Here is a 19,139-nt window from a genome sequence, read left to right on the forward strand (position 1 = left end):
CAGATATGCAGCACCCATTCTGAATTCCCCAGTTTAAAGGTTAGTGTGAATAAGTACCAGAGAAATTAGAGAAAATGGGGGTGATGGTGATAAGAGGGAAGAATTGAACATTGGGGTGGATAATTGATGAGCAGAGTGTCCATTTACTGAAGAAATAGACCAGAAATTTGGTCTTAGAGTAGAAGGGATACCCTGGCTGTGTTTGAGAAGACTGTCAATATTTATGTTGATTACGCTGCAAAAAGGAAAGAACATGGTTCTGCTATATAAACATCTCCGAGTTTGCCATATTCTTTCTATTAATGTTTTAATGTCATGCAGAACAAGTAAAAATTATGCATATCATTAAGTGTGGCTTGAATTGAATTCAAGTAAGTATGCATAAAGCCAAAGATCTTAGACACGGAAATAATTTTTAAGAGCTCACTAAGTCCAAATTCTAATATTCATGTGCTGCAATATTATCACCCATGCTTACCTGGTAACCTGCACAGCTAGTTCACTCACTTCATCTGCTCATGATCTCAATGAGTTGAGGCATCATAAGTGGGAATCAGGTGGGGTGAGAGAGCATGATCATTCACCACTAACATCTCCAGAATCTGTTCATGGAGGCACAATCTCTTTAACAAAGAACTTATTACTGTAACCAAGCTGACAGTCACAACTAATAAAGTAGAAGGAGCCATGAAGTAGGAGAGGTTATCTGGCCCCCACAGGTGACAAATACACAGAATCAAATTTATAGTAGAATCAGGCTTAGAATCCACAACCCTCAAGCCCCAATCCAGGGCTCCCTGTTACAGGGCGCACCAAGCTCCCTTGGGCTGCTGAGAAGACAAAGGCCCTACACAGAGCAGCCTACAATCATGGCTGCTGGGAAAGAACTGGCACTAACTTGTTTCAACCGTGGGGCAACATGACGTGTACATGAACCACGGAGAAGGGCATGGGGCCCCTTGTACCCTAGAAGATTTGGGAAAATGCCAAGGAAATCCCCTGAGAGCCTGTGCAGTGCAGGGGTAAAGCAGCCGCAGCAAACCTCTGCCCTTCCAGGCATCCCAAGCCCACGGCATAAGACTTGGTTCCCTGTGGTCTGCACCATCACATCTTGCTAAAGTTAGTTTCTCCATGAAACTCCAGACTGCAGGATGTGATCCAACATGTTATTTGACCTCCTCTCCCTCATGGTAAAATGAAGGACAGATTAACAAAAACAACCCACCAACTACTCACCAAAATGACAGAAATAAATAGACGCATTAAAAGCATTAAGACAAAAGAACCCAACCACACAGGGCCACCATAAAGGTGTATTTTCCTAAATTTAAAACAGTTGTTGACCAAATTATACACTTATGTGCTACCAAACAAAATAAAAACAATTAAAGCCTTAATTGCTGAGCTCATGGTACAAAATTTAAGGAAGGGTTGTAGGCTTAATGCCTAAAGTTTAAAGTTCCTGGACGAAGAGCCAAATGACTGACAACTTTTCAGCCTTAACTCATTGATCCACTGCACTCAAAATGCACATGTGGGGGTGGGGGGAGAAAGGAGGAAAGAAGGGTCTAGTCAAGGAACTAGTATAAATGACCCATGGACATACAACAGGGTGGGGATTGACTGTGGGAGGGAGTTGGGCAGGGTAGGGGAGAGCAATGGGGAAAAAAAATGGGACAACTGTAATAGAAAAACAATTTTTTAATAAAAAAGCCTAAAAAATGCACACACCGTGAAAGAGAAGATGCTAAACTGAACATCATCAAAATCAGACATCTGGACAAAACACATCATGGAATGAAGTTAAAAAATAAGGTAACTTGGAGAGAAAAAAATGTGTGTCTAACAAGCTAATGATTTACTAGCCACAGTTTTAAGCAGTTTCTACCAATCAATAAGGAAAATGCAAATAATTCTATAGAAAAATGAGCAATAGATGTAAAAGCATTCTACCAAGAAGATAATATAAATATTCAGTAAATAGGAGTAATTACAGTTAACTGTACTAGTAATTAGCAAAATGCAAATCAAAGCAATAGTGAGAATCAGTTTCTGGCTATCAGGAAGGCACACATTAAGAAGACGGTAGGCAATGTTGTGAGAAAACAGACTTATGGTGTGGATGAGCAAATAAATCAGCACAGGCTCTTTAGAAAGCAAGTTCTCAAGAGCTATGAAAAACCTACATGTGTATACCCTTTGACCCATTAGTTCTACCTATAGGAATCTATCAGTTAAGTAACTTTCTACTTCAAAAGCTGGGAAAATCAAATTCAAAGTGGATAAAACAATATAATTGGAAGTCCAGAAGTATTAGAGGATCAGGGTCACTGTTTTGATAAGTCTACAATGTTAGCAGGTATTAGCATTGTTTTAATTATCTAAACTGACACTCATAACTTAAGACCAGGTTCCTTCAAGTCTGTAAGATAGTTGCCTGTGATGATCACAACTGCACACTCCCATACATCTTGCAAGACAAAGAATATCTCTCCCACATCAAAGTCTTGCAAGTGTGTTTGCGCCAACCTGGGAGGCATGCTGTGTCAATCAAGCTCTAGCAAGAAACATAAGACATTTAAATTTGGCAATTTAAGGTAAGTGTAATACAAGCATTATTTACAAAAATGTGGGCAAAATATAGGGAAATCCCAAGACTCAGTACAGAACCCCAGGGCTAGGGATAATAAGGTACGCCCCTTAGCACCAGTAGGCCTAAGGAGACAAGAGGAGAAAATGGTCATCAGAGAAGAGAGAGAGCTTTGTGGAGAGGACCACTAAATAGGAGATAGGATCTTCACAAAAAACAGTCATCCCGGGTCAACCCCATGGGGAAAGTACCAGGGATAAAGACCCTAACCTTACTCTCTCCCCACCTCCAATGTCCTTCCTGTGGCTCTTGAAAGGTTATTGGAAGACATACAGCAGAGCCTAGGCCTTTGTCCCTCAGGTCCATGTTCTTCCTCCATGGGTAAGAAAACTGTGTTCCCTACTCCAGATGAAATACAAAAGGACATCAGCTTGTACATTCATTCACCTACTGATGGTTTCCAGGTTTAGGCTTCCAGCTTTGGGCAATAATTGATAAAGCTACTATAAAGGTGCACTTACAAGTTTTTCTGTAGAGTGCCATTGCTGGATTACGTGGTAAGACTATGTTTAGCTTTGTTTAAAAAAAATTGCTGGACTGTGTCCAAAGTGTCTATAACATGTTGCATCCCTACCAGCAGTAGTGAAGAATTCCTGTTGTTTCACATCCTTGCCAGTATATGATGTTGTCAGTATTCCAGATTTTGGCCATTCCAATAGGTACGGAGTGGCATCTCCTTATGTTTTAATTTGCATTTTTCTAATGGCGGATGATATGGAACATACTCCATATGCATATCTTCTTTGATAAAGTGTCTTGTTCAAGTTTTTTGCCTATTTTTAATTGAGCTGTTTGTTCTTATATTATTGAGTTTTAAGAGATCTTTGTATATTTTAAGTGTCATCTATTTCATTTCACTTTTGTTAATATGCCAACCTGAAAACTTAAAATTCTCTACATTTGTGCCTCACATTATTTCCAGCTTTTTAAAGTTCATTACCAAGTAATATGTGCAGCTGGCATGCTCATCTGATAGCTCAGCTTCCCTTCCTCACCCCAGATCCAGTGCTGTGGAGCTCAGGCTACTGTGTGTCACCTGGATTCCACTGCTGTTTGTTGATGATTCAAGTGCCTTGAATCCTCACTGATTCAGGCCACCCTTCTCACTTCAATCAGACAGTTTTCTAGAATACACATCTGCTCTTGCCACTGTCCTCTAAAACCTTCAATGACTCCCTGTTGCTGGGACCATGAAGTTCAAGCTCCTTGGCATGTGTCCTGGCAAAGGACAGAAGCATGCTCACAGGCTGCACACTGGGGGCGGGGGTGCAAGTGAGGGAGTGCTCACAAAGTGGGGGCAAGTCCAGAGGAAGCACTCACTGGAGGTGGAGAAGCACCAGGGCTACCAGCAGCTGGAGTCCATCAACAGCTGGGGCAGGGGACAGGGGTGACTGGTATAGGAGAGGGATGGACCTAGGGAGGGGCTACTCCAACTCAACTTCCCCCTTTCTCTGATCTCCCATGGCCTGAGTGCAACCAGGAAACAGGACATGAGACCTTGGAAGCTGCCCACAGGGTCAGTCTCACTAGTGTAGAGCAGGTGGAGATGGGGTCCCCACAAAACTATCTGCCCTGCTCTAGGGTGTTCACCTTTCTCTGACCAAGAAACCCCTCTAAAATGCAAAGCCCTTCACAGCACTCCCCTGAGTACAGCCCTGCGCACTGTCTACCCCACGAGCTCCCAAGACCTATTATGAGCAGATGCTGCTCATCTCCTTGCTCACTCCTTGCCCACCTTAGGTTCACGAATGCAAATGTTTGGCTCATCACAAACCCCTTAAAGAGCCATCTTCATCCTCTGCTCCTACTTACTGGTCCTGCTGCAGAGAGGGCCCAGCTGCCAGGGCATCCAGAGACCCTGAATTATCTTTACTACCTGCCCATCGATGAACTGCGCGGCCGTCAGCTGTGCTTTTCATGACCAGCAGATGGCGCAATGACACCGAGAGATAGCAAATGACAGAGTGGCCTCTGGAGCCCACACCTGGGCCAAGCTACTGGAACTAAGAAAGCTCTGTCAGTTCCCGCAGGTAGGATCTCTCTTATAACCATGGAATCATGCTTTTCAAACTAATTTTTTTTACTACAATCCACCCTGAAATACATTTTTCCTTGCAGTCCAATTCACATGTACATGTCTAATTATTATAGACTTAATATTAACCTGCCAAAATCTGATTGCTGAAGGTATTTCATAGTGAAGTAAATTTGAAACATAAATACTTTGACAAAATTAAATTTTGTTGTGTAATTACTACAGTGGACTGTTGGTCTTTGTACCTTCAGCAAATCAGTTTTTAAATAGTTTGGCCCTGGCCAATGTGGCTCAGTTAGTTAGAGCGTCATTCCATAGCTGAAGGGTTGCAAGTTTGATTCCCAGTCAGGGCACATACCTAGGCTTCAGGTTAAATCCCCAGCCTGAGTGCACATGATCCTTAGCCCAGGCACATACGTGGGGCAACCAATCGATGCTTCACTCTTGCATCGATGTTTTTCTCTCTTCCTTCCTTTCCCCCCTCCTCTCTAAAAGCAATGAAAAAATGTACTCAGGTGAGGATAGAAAAAATTTTTTAAGTAGTTTGTTTTTATATGATTGACACATTTATTTTGTAATATTCAGATTTTTAGTTATTGAATACATGAAAGTGTTTAGTAGTGAACATATGTAATTGTATCAGTACTTTTTTTTTTACCATATGCTTAATTTTTTTGGATTTTTCAGTACAACTTATTTTGAAATGTTCTTTCAAATGCAGATAAGGAATATTATGAAAATTGGACTGTGTAAAGTATAAAGTCTTGTAGTCTCCTTAAAATTAGGCATTTAATTTTCATGTATTTTTTTTCTGGGCAGCAGAATGCATAACATTTTAATTAAAACTAGAAAGTTATCAGATTCACAGGTCATACACAATTGTTGGGGGAAATATTTTGTCATCAACTCTGTAATATGTTAAAAGATAAACTGTGGCACATTAAAATTTTGTAAAGTTTATTTGAGCAGAACACCATTGGAATTGGGCAGCCTCCCACCTAGAACACAGAACGGAGCTCCGAGGAGCTGGCCGAAGTGAAAGACAATTATAGGCAGAAGGCAACAGGGACAAGAAAGTTATACTGGATGGAAAATCGGGTTGGTTATGGCCAGGTCACTTCCTTCAGGGAAGGTAGGGCCCTGTCAGGTAGGTTACCTACCTAGGGCTGGTCAGGGGATTCCTGATGAACAGGTTTGAGGTTCCATTTGGTGACAGGGTAGCAGGGGGAGCTTAGCCTAATCAACTATATTTTGGGCCTGTTGTCTTTTTTTTTTTTTTTTAACAAACATGACAATAATGATCTCATATGTAGATTTGTGGTCCAAATAATTTTCATCCTTAGTTTAAATGTCTTGTTTGCACAGGACACAAGAGTAGGAAACAAACTGCAGGGATACTTTGTGAGATGACTGGAACTTCCTTAGGTGTCTACAAAGGCAAAACAAGAAACACTGAATTTTATGAGTCTGGACACAACAGTGTCAGATGGAGTCACTCAGGAGCTATTAACAAAGTGATGCAATTCACCATTCAAAGGCAAAATGCATCACACAGTGGCAATCACCTCCCTAACCAGCCTGTGTGGAAGTTGTTTGCACTGCTTGAGACCAAAGCAGCAAAAAGGAAAAGTTCCCATTTTGAATAATTACTGACAGATTATTAAGTTAATATTTTTATTGCAGGTTGATAAAAATATGTACATACCTGTACTTAGTTAATACCAAGTTGGAATCCCAGAATCCCAGAATAGAAATTCTATATGACAAGCTACTGGGGGTAAAATAGTCAATGACTAAGGAAAGCTTCCTACTTGCTAATCTCACTGGGGCTCATTTCGACATGATTGACTGGCTCAAATGAAAATTCAGTGTGTTCCTTTTGCCCAAGACTCTTTGTCATTCTGACAGGTTCAGACAGATTGCAGGAGGTGCAGATGAACCACCCGGAGTGGACAAACGATTCCAGTGTGCTCCGGGAGCCCACCTCTGCCCTATAGAAGGCGAAGGGCTTCGATTTCCTTTCCTTGCAGAAAATCAGCTGGGCAAGCTTCTGCTTCTGTGAGGCAAAAAAGATTAATTAGTCAGCATAGCCTCTGAACAGGAGAAAATGCAGCCTGTGGGCTCTTGGAGCCCAGAAGCAAGTAGGAGGGCAAGAAGCTCTTCCACCCACAGTTCCCTGGAAGTGGCACAACTGCTGTACTAGCCAAGGTGAGAATTTGTGGAAGCGAGAGGCATGGTGGGTCTTGGCTTTCCCCTTTGGGGTGGCTGAGGGGACAGGAAATTTGATGGGAATGCTCACCTTCAGCTGGAGGTTTGGCTGGAGCTTTTTCTTGTCCATCACACAGCAGAGACAGAGGTCTCCTCCCGAGACCCCCAAGAAAATTGGACTTCCCTTGTGCTCACAGGATGAGTTGAGGTGAGAGGGTAAGACAGAGAAGATCTCTGAGAAAAAGACCATCACAGAAGAGGGGTTGGTCCTCAGAGAAGGGAAGAGGCCTTCTGTCTGCTGGGGCTTCAGGCTCCTCCACTCTGATTCAAGCTGCCTCCTCCCCGACAGTTCAGAATGACTTCCCTCAGATTTGATCACCGACATAGACCACCATTCCATTCCTAGGGGTCCCTGGGACTCCTCAACCACACTGCCCACCCCCTGTTGGAGCTGGAGGTTTCCTACAGGAGGGCCTTCCCCTGGCTGCAGGATGCAGAAACCAGTCAAGAGAGAGAGTCACCTGGGATGATGTAGGATTTATTAGGAACTGCTAGGAGTTTCTCAGAGTCCAGTACCAATACTTTTTGGTCCTGGTCATGAATGGTGAATTTCTCTGGGACTTGGGTCACCACTTCTGGACCTAGATCAATATAACCAAATGTTAACACTTCACATTGAAAATGGAAAACTCAATCCTTCCTAGCCTACTGGGAGGGTCCCAGACCAGCCCTCCTCTTGTCTATGAGCTTAGACATCAGCCCACTGAACACTTCTGCCACCCCAGGTTTCCTGCCTTGCTCCAGACCAGCAACTCAGCACATCTGTAAGCACATGGGTTCCCAGTTTTGGCACATGAGTTCAAATCCAAGCTTTATGACTTACTTTTTTAAGACACAAGAGAAGTCACTAAATCTCTATAAAACCTCAATGTCCTCATGTGTAAAATGGAGGTAAGAACAGCTCCTACCTTGCAGAGGCACTGGGAGGCATAAAATGCTTACTCACATGAACAACCCTTAGCCAGTTGTCTAAGTATGGAAAGAGCTCCACACATGTTAATCATTATTCTTCTTAACCCTATCTCCTGCACCCTCTCCCAGGGACACCATGTTCCTAGCAATGCGTGGGGTGAAACAGATCCTTGCACTGGCTGGGCCAATGGAGGGTCAGTGGGGAAGAGGGTGAGAGATGGAGGCAGGCAGCACCCAGGACGCCAGCACCGTGAAGACCAGCGGGTACCCCAGGCCTGTCAGAAAGCTACAGGGCTTGCTCCTGGCCCTGGAGGGACCTCTCTGAATTCACAGGACCAGACACAACAGTGGCCAGGGGATTTCCCCGGGGCGGGGCTCCCGGGAGAACATTCAGGCCGGTCTCGCCACAGGTGGAGGCTTGCATAGAAACCCTCCCTACTGGGCCTCGGAATGGGAAGCTGGCCCACCCCTCAGTGCGGGGCTCAGGCACTTGATTGATGGAGGCGGGAGCCCACAAGTGGGCCAATGGCAGCCATGCATGGTTGTGGGGAACTGTTCCTTGTGGTTTAGGGAATCCTAGCCCTGGCCATGAGCCTGACTTGCCCCCCCCCCCCCTTTAAGTCTCAACAGAGGCTGCGCAGCAGACATAACTGAAAACCACTCAGAGGGTTTCCATGGGAATGGGATTTCAAGAATGCTTATTATGCTTTAGAACTTGCTCTGCTTTTCTTATCTCTTACTTAAGTATAAACAGTCTCTAGCAAGGGATGTATGAAACCTTGCACCTAAGGCCAGTGTAGTGTCAAGATGTTTAATAGACCCTGACGCAGACTGGTCACTGTGCCCTCTGTACTGGTACTTGTAATCTCTTATTGTCAACTGTGATCCAAGTGCCTAAAAGCTATTGATGATTTATGAATTTTGACCTTGTATCTCCCATGTGTACCCTTCTCAATAAAAAGCATGAGGGACAGAGGTCTGACTGCCTTTCTCCACTAGAGGGGACAGCCGCCTCCCTAACCCCCAGACAAAATACAATGTCCTGGATAGATTTGTTCCACCGTGGTCGTGAAACCTCTGCTGGACAGAGTAGTTTCCAACCAAGCCGGGGTGTGGGAGGCAATTCCACCTCAGATGGTGTTTGTAAAATGTGAACTATGATAATACAGTAACCCCTGCACCGAGTGATGCTATCATGTAATGATCTGTGATGGGTAATGACAACATAGAGATGAAATCCAAGGCCTCATTCTTCTCCCATGCAATAAGCCCAGGTCCCTGGATGGTCTCCTCTTGGCCTGGAAATGGGGGACTCTTCCTGCAACACTGGCTGTCTGTTGCTTCTCCCTGGAGCCCTCCTCAGCCCCCTCTGTGCGGGAGGGCTTCCTGTCTGGGCTGCCACAGTGCTCTGCACACACACCCGCAGCACAGGTGTTGGTGTCCGTGTCTCATCTCCCTGTGGCGCTGGAAGCTCCTGAGCCAGGTCCCTGTCTGACCTGACACAATCCTCCTCAACCCCAGCTCAATGCCCCAAGCGTCATGAATACGCAGCATTTATGACAGCGATGAGTAGCCCAGGTGAGATTCTAACTAACTCTGCAATGACATGGGGTCAGGTGAGATCTGTGTGTCACAGCCCTGGCTAACACTAGAATCTCCTCAGAGCCCACCCCAGATGTTCTGAGTTAATGGGACTGATGCAATTGATTCAGAATCATGAATCCAGATTAACTCTAAACCTTCCAACTTCTCAAACATCAACCACACACACAACTGTGCCTTTATGTCAGCCCCAGCGCTGGCAATGCTGCTGCTCTGAGGGCCACCCTCTGAGCAGCATGGCCTGAAGTCATGGTTCTCAGGCTTGGCTGCACATTGACCCACTTGGTGGGTGATGGTTTAAGACCATGGATACCTGGGCCTCATCCCCTCCAGATCCTGACTCAGTTGGTCCAGGGTGAGACCCAGACATGTTATATAAGTTGCATTTCTAACACTAGGATTGTTCTTTTTAACTCTCAAATATTTCTTAAATCGTATACTGTGTTCATAGATTGGAAGAATTAATATCATTAAAATGACCATACTACCCAGAGCAATCTATAGTGTCAATGCAATTCTTATTAAAATACCAATGGCATATTTCACAGATCTAGAACAAATATTCCAAAAATTTATATGTAACCAAAAAGACCCTGAATAACCTAAGCAATATCGAGAAAGAAGAACAAAGTTGGAAAGAGCACAAAACTGGATCTCAAACTATACTACAAAGCCACTGTAACCAAAACAGCTGGTATACTGGCACAAGAACAGGCATACAGATCAATGGAACAGAAAAGAGAGCCCAGAAATCAACCCACACTGTTATGGTCAATTAATATTTGACAAAGAAAGCAAGAGCATATGACGGAATAAAAACAGTCTCTTCAATAAATGGTGCTGGGAAAATTGGACTGGTACATGCAAAAAAAAAAAAAAAAAAGAAAGAAAGAAAGGAACCACCAACTTATACCATACACAAGAATAAACTCAAAATGTATAAAAGATTTAAACGTAAGGCACAAAACCATAAAAATCCTAGAAGAAAACATAAGCAGTAAAATCTCAGACAGAGTAATGTTTTTGCCAATATACCTCCTAGAAGAAAGAGAACAAAAGAAAAAATAAACATATAGGATCATATCAAACTAAAAAGCTTCTGCATAGCAAAAGAAGCCATCAATAAAATGAAAAGGGAGCCCACTGTATGGGAGAACATATTTGCCAATGATACATCTGATAAGGTGCTAATTTCTAAAATATATAAAAAACTTATACAACTCAACACCAGGAAGACAAAAAATCCAATTTAAAAATAGGCAAATGACCTGAATAGACACCGCTCCAAAGAGGACATTCAAATGACCAATACACATAGGAAAAGATGCTCAATATCGCTAATCAGGGGACATCTATAACAGTGTAAACAATAAAATTACATATAAGGGGGACCCCCAAAACAGAATTTATTTATAAAAATGTATAAGTTTATTACATGTTTAAACTTTAGTCACCTTCATAGTACTCCCCATTTGATGTAATACACCTATCGAGATGTTTTTTCCACTGCTCAGAACAGTTTTGACTCATTGATTTTGACACCTTTTAGTGCTTCTGCAGTTTTTTATTTCACCTCTTCCGCTTCAGCAAAATGTTTCCCTTTGAGGACTTGTTTCATCCAACAAAACCAAACAAAGTCTCTTGGGGTGAGATCAGGTGAATAGGGAGGGTGAGGTAGGGGGATCATGCTATTTTTAGTCAAAAACTGCTGAACACTCAGTGTAGTGTGGGCAGATGCGCTCGTAAATCACCCATCATGAAATGGGCAAATGCATTGAAAGAGTCTTCAAAAAAAAATTTCACTTAAGCCAAATGCAGCCTCTCACAACAATGCCAACTGGTACACTGATACATGCCTCTCCTGCCAAGTTCCTGGTTTTCATCGGCACTGTGAGGATGTCAGAGTTGCCAGCAATGGTCAGACAAAGAACCTGGATGGTTTTCAGGCTCAAATCCTTTCTTCTCCTTAGCCACTCGGCAGGTATGTGTGACCTTTTCTCTGCAGGCCCATCTTTCTTATTGACCCTTCTGAGAGTTGAAAGAAGCCTCAGCCCCAAACCAGCACCCTTAGGTGTCCCTCACCTTTGGTTCTCCTACTCCCCTGAGGAGCCCAGTGGCACCATCCCCACCACACCTTCATCAGGCCACCCAGGGGCCATACCTGCATATGCAGAGCTGAGAGAGGTGAGACCTGAGCCTGGATCCAGGGGACCTCTGGCTGGATCTGGAATCAGAGGCAGTGAGGTTGGCATACACATCCAGGATTTTTTAGGGAATTAGGAGCCCTGGGGTGGGGGGGTTGGAGGGGGGAGTTGGTATTTAATGCCTTACTTATTTTTTGTGTGTTTTCAGAAACACTGAGAACAGAGATGGTAATGACATTAAAAATAGATTTTTTGGTTGAAGATGGTGGGAATGGAGATGAAATGGAGCTGTAAAACTTCTACAAATATCTGCATTAACTCAGGGTCAGAGCAAACATCACCCAACTATGAGAGTAACTGGGATCCTGCCTGATAAGACATTAAGTTTGAAAAATGCTAGAATGAAAACAGACACTACATGTTTGCACTAGGAGCACCGAGAGCTGTGGAAGAAGAAACCTCAACCAATGCTTTGTGTGAAGATTCTCCCAGTCGGGTTCTGGGAAATGGCAGCATGTGTTCCTGGGACAGAGTAAGCATGGTAGCCACTTCATAGCCCCTGTTGCTGGAGCGGGGCTGGGTCCAAGCCTCTCTGTTGTTACTGTTACTGGATCCACAGTTGTCAGACCAATGTCCTGGTTATTAGTTTCAAACTATGATGGGCACGTGTGAGCTAAAAGCTTGGGGATGCGGCCTCTGGCATATTACAGGCCTCTCCCTTCACACCCATGCATTGGACAGCCATAGGGGTCAACATTTTGTTTTTAATGTCTCCCTTGAACCGATGCCAAGTACCTTCCTTTAAGGAGCGCTCAAAGGCACTGGGTCACTGCCCAGCCCAGGCTCAGACACACACACACACACACACACACACACACACACACACACACACACACACACACACACACCCGCCCCACCGCAGACCCCTCCTCTGCTGGGCAGTCAGCAGGACAGAGGTGCATTTGGAAGATCCAAAACCATCCTGTTGGTTAGGACTTCAAACCATGAGTCTCTGGTAAAGTTGACTCATTAATCTGCCACCTGCTTTCCCTGGGCTCCTACAAGTAAGCTTCATTTTCACGCGAGAATTTCTGTCATCTAATTCACCTACCCAGGGAATTCTCCGAGCTCAGTCCCCGTGCCAGGTGCCCAGGAGACTGGGGTCCGTGCACGGCTCCTATGGGGTCGAGCTGCAGGAGTTACAGGTGCCCTTTCACGAGAACCTCACCTTCTGAGCTGCACCTGAGTTCAGCTCTTTCTTTGTCTCCAGAGTCCATCTTCACACCTGCATTCTCCTCCAGGAAGGACATTTTTAGCATGATAAAATGACTCGACAGGGATGAAGGGCAGAGCCTGAGGGGACAGACAGGGCATGGTTACGGCACCTCTGGCCCCAGGAGACCTTGCCAGCCTCTCTGCTCAGAAACGTTTGCTACACCCAGGAAGGCCTCACAGGGCCCAGCACGCTCTTCCCTGTAGCGCTCCTTCTTTGATTTTTGCCCCGCCAAAGGGATGTTTTACAACCTGTGGGTCACAGTATCATTTTTATGGATCTAATTTCTACTGTATTGCTCTAATCCGAGGCTGGCAAACTATAGCTCCAGGCCAAATCCGTCCCAATCTTGTTTTTCAAATAAAGTTTTATTGGAACGTGTTCATGCCCGTGTTTGTAGGTTGTCTGTGGCTGCACTCCCGCTACACCGCAGAGACGAGTGTTGAAAGAGTCATCTGGCTAGCGAAGCTTGTAATGCTGACTATCCCAACCTTAATGGAAAAAAAGTTTTCACTCCCTGCTGTGGTCTAATCTTTGCAAAGAAAGCAGTTTCTCTGCAGCCTCTGGGCATGGAAAACAGAGCCCCCAAAAGGTCCCAAGAGGCTCCACTCCTGGTGTGCTAAGGCAGGGCTGACACAGGAGCCCCTCGCCCCCACCCCCAGTGTTGTGTGTCACTTCTCACTCAGTTCACACAGAATTGTCCCCGGTGTCAGTTCAGGACAACAGTGAGGGCAGAACAAGAATTCTTGTTCCCATTCCACAGATGAAAACCTGAGAGTGAATGACTTCTCAAGGGTCACACCACTTTTAAGACTGCAGAGGGGGCAGTTTATATAGAAAACCAATCTTCGAAGAATGGCTTAGGAATGTGACAAAAGGAACTAAATGCTTTTGCAAAAAATAAAAATGGAAAGAAAGGGCTTCAGGGCCAGGCAGCTGGGACAGTGAGGAGAAGTGATGATCACCTGTGGCCCCGGGGGTCGGGAGACCTGGTGGAGCTTTAACAAATGGACAGATAGCCACTATTTGGTTGTACATCGTTTGGTTTTTGTCTGCATCCCCTGAACCCACAAAGCACAACTGCCTCTGCATTTTGGGGGGTAAATGAAGGGACACAGAGAATTGGTGAAGGTGGAGAAGGCAGGGATTTGGCAGCCACAGCATATCAGAAAAAGAGGTGCCTGGCAGAAATGTGGGTGCCCAAATATGTGAAGATACTGGTGGTGCTGCTGGCGTATAGAGGGACGCCCAGAGGTGGGAGGACCTGCCGATGTCCCTGTGAGCTGCTTACGGGTCAGGCCACCTAGATTGAGATAAATGCATGTGAGGTCCACAGGGCTCCCATGTGAGATCCATCTCTTCCCACTGAAGAACACTCAAAATACAGCATCCCAATATCTTTTTCTGAAGACCAGTACTTTCCAGACTCTGAAATCAGTCTGCTCAGCCTTCAGAAAAGGTGCTTGTGTCTTCCTAAGGTTTCCTAAGCTCAGTGTGTGCCTGGCCCTGCAGCAAGGCCCTGCTGTTGGCATAACCATCCTAGGATGCTGCCAGCCTGAGAGCAAGGTGGCCTAACTGGATCATATTTAGATATTCAGGGAGTCCGTAGAGAGGCTCCTAGTAAAGAAATAGCAGGATAGGGGGCAATGCTGCCCCACTTCTTCATTGTATTTGTTGGCCCCTTGAACTGGGGGTGAGGACCACTTACCTGGGCCAGGGATCCCTGGGGTCTGTGGCTCTGTCTTGAGCACCCGCAGCTCTGGTCTTCTGCCCTCAGGATCTCTGATCCAGAGAAGCCAGGTCTCATTCTGAATAATCAGTTTGGGCATATATAGGTGAACGTCACAGCAGCATTCCTTTAGCCAATAATAATAGCATCTTAGGTTATCTGTTGTCACTCATTGCCTGCCATTTTTCACTATGTGGCCATAAACAAATTCCTATAGGGTAGTGTCACTCTGACAAGGATATGCCACGTCAGTTCAACACATTTTAAGGTGCTTGAGATAGACGGTGTGGCTGCTCATCTATGCCAGCCACAAAGGTGTGGGGAAGGGACGTGAGGGCAAAAGGGGGAGATGCAAGGTCCAGGTCAGGCAGTGAACCTGGAGGAGCAGGGAAGTACCTGTCCCCATGTGGGTTCTTTTCCCCAGGGCCAAGTGCAATGTCCACACCCCAGATAAAAATGTCCTCTTATTATCTGCACTCCAGGATGTCACTGAACCTCCTTCCATCTCTTCTTCAACAGGAACATGCAATGCTCCCTTGGGTGAGCAAGGTGGTATTTTCTCGCATATTGCACCGCACTTGCTCCTGTTTGCTCATAAGTACGGCTGCGCCTCACAAAACCGAAAACTGCCAGTGATTTCAAATGAAAATCCATACACCCAAGCAAGATCACAGCTTCTGGGCATCACCACCACCAGCACCACGAAACACAGGGACAAAGCAACAACCACAGTCATGTCCATGTGTGCTGCCACCTGCCGGGCCTGGGATGACCCCATGGCTTTCTGTCTTTATCTCCCTGATCCTCTGATGATCCTGCTGGGAGGCACCATCCTCACTGTTTTCCAGACAAAAGACAAAGCAGTTTCAGGGCATAAGTGATTGACTCCTGATCGCAAACATAGTTATGGGCAGCACAGGACTATAGCACAGCCCTTTCTGAGGATGTGGCAGCTCCGTCCCTTACATGGTCTCTCCTAGTCGTTTCCCACACACTTTTCTATATAACATGCAGACACAGGAGTGTGTTTGACAGATTATTTTGTAACATGTCTTTCCTACTAGCAATGCATCCTGCTTTTTCTATTTAATATGACATCTTAGATCATTTCATTTTATCAATACTTTTCTGTTATTCCCTTGATAGCCAGAACTAAAATTTTTATTTTGTCTGTTAAATCCCTAATAAGGAGAGATCTTTGGAAAATTTCTTCATAAACCTTGAAATGGATATGAGATGGTGAAGGAAAAGGTGACATAAAGGCAACGTCAAAACAGTCATGAAGCTGCCTCCCAGGCAGTCACTTCTGTTCCCAGGGCTCAGGAGAAGAGATGGGGGTGGGAGGTGCCCAGGAGGAGTATGTAGGAAACGGGCTTGTAGAGACCTTGTCCAGGACCCGGGACAGGTAGGGCGCTGAGGGAGAAGTCACCTCTGGGAGGGGCTGTGATGTAGTGGGTGTGGCGCACTCACTGCAGTCTTACTGATGTTGCCCCCCACACATGACCTCGATAAATGTAATCATCTTTACCAATGTTGATGCATCATGGGGTGCTATCTCTTTACTTATCTGTATTTTCATTTGTGGGAGGTTGAGGAAAAGGACAAAGGTCAGCCCACTTGTGCGTCACATATAGATAAACCTTGTCAAACTAATCCCCGGTGTTGAATATTTGGATTTGGATTTTTACACTATTATATACAAAGCCATGTTAAATATGCTTGAACTTAAACCTTTGCCTATGCCATTGATTATGTTCCTGGGATAAATTTCCAGAACTGCAATTGCTGGGATTAATCATATACATATTTTACTTTATACATTTTTTAAAATTCTGCATCTTACAGTGATTTTTAAGGAATCTAATTTATTAGATAATTTTTTCACTTATTTAACCAATCCTTACAGAACAATCATCATTCAGACTTTTTGACAGGTATTATCTTCCTGTGCGTGTGTGTATGTTTGGTACATTTATGTTTTCTGTGTGTATATGGGGGTGTATAAGTGCTTTATTTGTATATACTTTGTATGCATGTATGTTTTCTTGGAGTATATGTCTTCTATGTGTATGTTTGTGAGTTGTATTTATTATTGTATATGTGGTTGTGTGCTGAGTGTTTTGTGACTGTATAAGTTTTGTGTACATGTTATGTGCGTGTTGTGTATGTTGTGGGTATTTTTGTGTGGCTTTGTATATGTTGTGTGTGTGTATGTTTTATTAGAGTGTGTATATTTTTTATATATGTTTGGGGGGGCAGCCTTCCCTTCCTTGGTACCTGCACCGTACCAGATGGGGCTCCGTGTAGCACTGGGTTGATTTACATATAAGGTCTCCCCTGCTTAAAGCCACATGCCAAGTGTGGCAGAACCCTAGGGCTCCATTTTGAACCAGCCTCCATGATCAGGGTGTCAAAGGTGCTGAGACATCCTGCCTTCATTTCATGAGAATTATGAAGTAGTAGTCCCCCTGCACAGCTGCTGACAGGGGAACCCCAGCCATTCTGGCTGCCACTCTGCGACATTCTAAGACCATCAGACCCACTGAATGGTTCCACCTGCAAATGTGTCCAAGTGGCTACTTGGCAAGATGTGCCCACAGCTCAACAGGTACAAATAGGCAGCACATGCTCCTGTCCATACGCTGACCTGAATGGTCAGGGAGGCCAGTGCCCTGGTCACCGAGGGGCAGAGGATGCTCCTCAGGTGACACAGCAAAGACATCTAGCTTTTCTGAGACCAGACACTTTGGCATTTGGGACCCCCACCCATGGCAGCTGGCAATGAGCCTGTTCCTTTGTTCACAGGGTGGTTCAGTTTTTTGTTATTTGTGCAATAGGATGTGAGTATTAATAGAGATGAGGGAAACCCTCAGAAGAGAATGTTTACAAATTTCTCTCCATGGGATTTCCAAGAGCACCTCGCCCCGTGGCTGCTATCACTATAATGCGGTCACTATAAAGTTACTTAGGATCACATCATCCCTGCCATAAACACAGAGTGTTTGTGACACTTGGAGCACTAGGCTGGGGCCAAGAAGGATCTTGCTTAGCCATACAGGGGACCTGGCTCAGGAGCTTCCAGCGCCACAGGGAGATGAGACACGGACACCAACACCTGTGCTGCGGGTGTGTGTGCAGAGCACTGTGGCAGCCCAGACAGGAAGCCCTCCCGCACAGAGGGGGCTGAGGAGGGCTCCAGGGAGAAGCAACAGACAGCCAGTGTTGCAGGAAGAGTCCCCCATTTCCAGGCCAAGAGGAGACCATCCAGGGACCTGGGCTTATTGCATGGGAGAAGAATGAGGCCTTGGATTTCATCTCTATGTTGTCATTACCCATCACAGATCATTACATGATAGCATCACTCGGTGCAGGGGTTACTGTATTATCATAGTTCACATTTTACAAACACCATCTGAGGTGGAATTGCCTCCCACACCCCGGCTTGGTTGGAAACTACTCTGTCCAGCAGAGGTTTCACGACCACGGTGGAACAAATCTATCCAGGACATTGTATTTTGTCTGGGGGTTAGGGAGGCGGCTGTCCCCTCTAGTGGAGAAAAGCAGTCAGACCTCCGTCCCTCATGCTTTTTACTGAGAAGGGTACACATGGGAGATACAAGGTCAAAATTCATAAATCATCAATAGCTTTTAGGCACTTGGATCACAGTTGACAATAAGAGATTACAAGTACCAGTACAGAGGGCACAGTGACCAGTCTGCGTCAGGGTCTATTAAACATCTTGACACTACACTGGCCTTAGGTGCAAGGTTTCATACATCCCTTGCTAGAGACTGTTTATACTTAAGTAAGAGATAAGAAAAGCAGAGCAAGTTCTAAAGCATAATAAGCATTCTTGAAATCCCATTCCCATGGAAACCCTCTGAGTGGTTTTCAGTTATGTCTGCTGTGCAGCCTCTGTTGAGACTTAAAGGCGGGGGGGGGGGGGGGGGTGGGGCAAGTCAGGCTCATGGCCAGGGCTAGGATTCCCTAAACCACAAGGAACAGTTCCCCACAACCATGCATGGCTGCCATTGGCCCACTTGTGGGCTCCCGCCTCCATCAATCAAGTGCCTGAGCCCCGCACTGAGGGGTGGGCCAGCTTCCCATTCCGAGGCCCAGTAGGGAGGGTTTCTATGCAAGCCTCCACCTGTGGCGAGACCAGCCTGAATGTTCTCCGGGAGCCCCGCCCTGGGGAAATCCCCTGGCCACTGTTGTGTCTGGTCCTGTGAATTCAGAGAGGTCCCTCCAGGGCCAGGAGCAAGCCCTGTAGCTTTCTGACAGGCCTGGGGTACCCGCTGGTCTTCACGGTGCTGGCGTCCTGGGTGCTGCCTGCCTCCATCTCTCACCCTCTTCCCCACTGACCCTCCATTGGCCCAGCCAGTGCAAGGATCTGTTTCACCCCACGCATTGCTAGGAACATGGTGTCCCTGGAAGAGGGTGCAGGAAAGACAGTTAAGAAGAACAATAACTACAACAACAATAATAAACAATTTATTAATATTTTCTCCATGCTCAGGCACCTTGC

The 19,139-nt window shown here is 45.4% G+C and overlaps 1 protein-coding gene across 1 annotated transcript; it reads right to left on the reverse strand.

Annotated features, from left to right (window-relative positions):
• Positions 1 to 5,625: 5,625 nt before the first annotated feature.
• On the reverse strand, positions 5,626 to 14,703 carry IL37 (interleukin 37). The gene is made up of 6 exons (XM_090281722.1): positions 14,593 to 14,703; positions 12,840 to 12,964; positions 11,629 to 11,691; positions 7,415 to 7,534; positions 6,985 to 7,127; positions 5,626 to 6,741 (listed from the first exon to the last, which is right to left on the reverse strand). Exons 2-6 carry the CDS (start codon positions 12,928 to 12,930, stop codon positions 6,493 to 6,495), a joined length of 666 nt encoding a protein of 221 aa, XP_090137848.1. The 5' UTR covers positions 12,931 to 12,964; positions 14,593 to 14,703; the 3' UTR covers positions 5,626 to 6,492.
• Positions 14,704 to 19,139: the final 4,436 nt, after the last annotated feature.

This window comes from Furipterus horrens, unplaced genomic scaffold (genome assembly GCF_987537825.1).
Source record: "Furipterus horrens unplaced genomic scaffold, mFurHor1.1.pri manual_scaffold_6, whole genome shotgun sequence".
Classification (NCBI taxonomy): Eukaryota; Metazoa; Chordata; class Mammalia; order Chiroptera; family Furipteridae; genus Furipterus; species Furipterus horrens.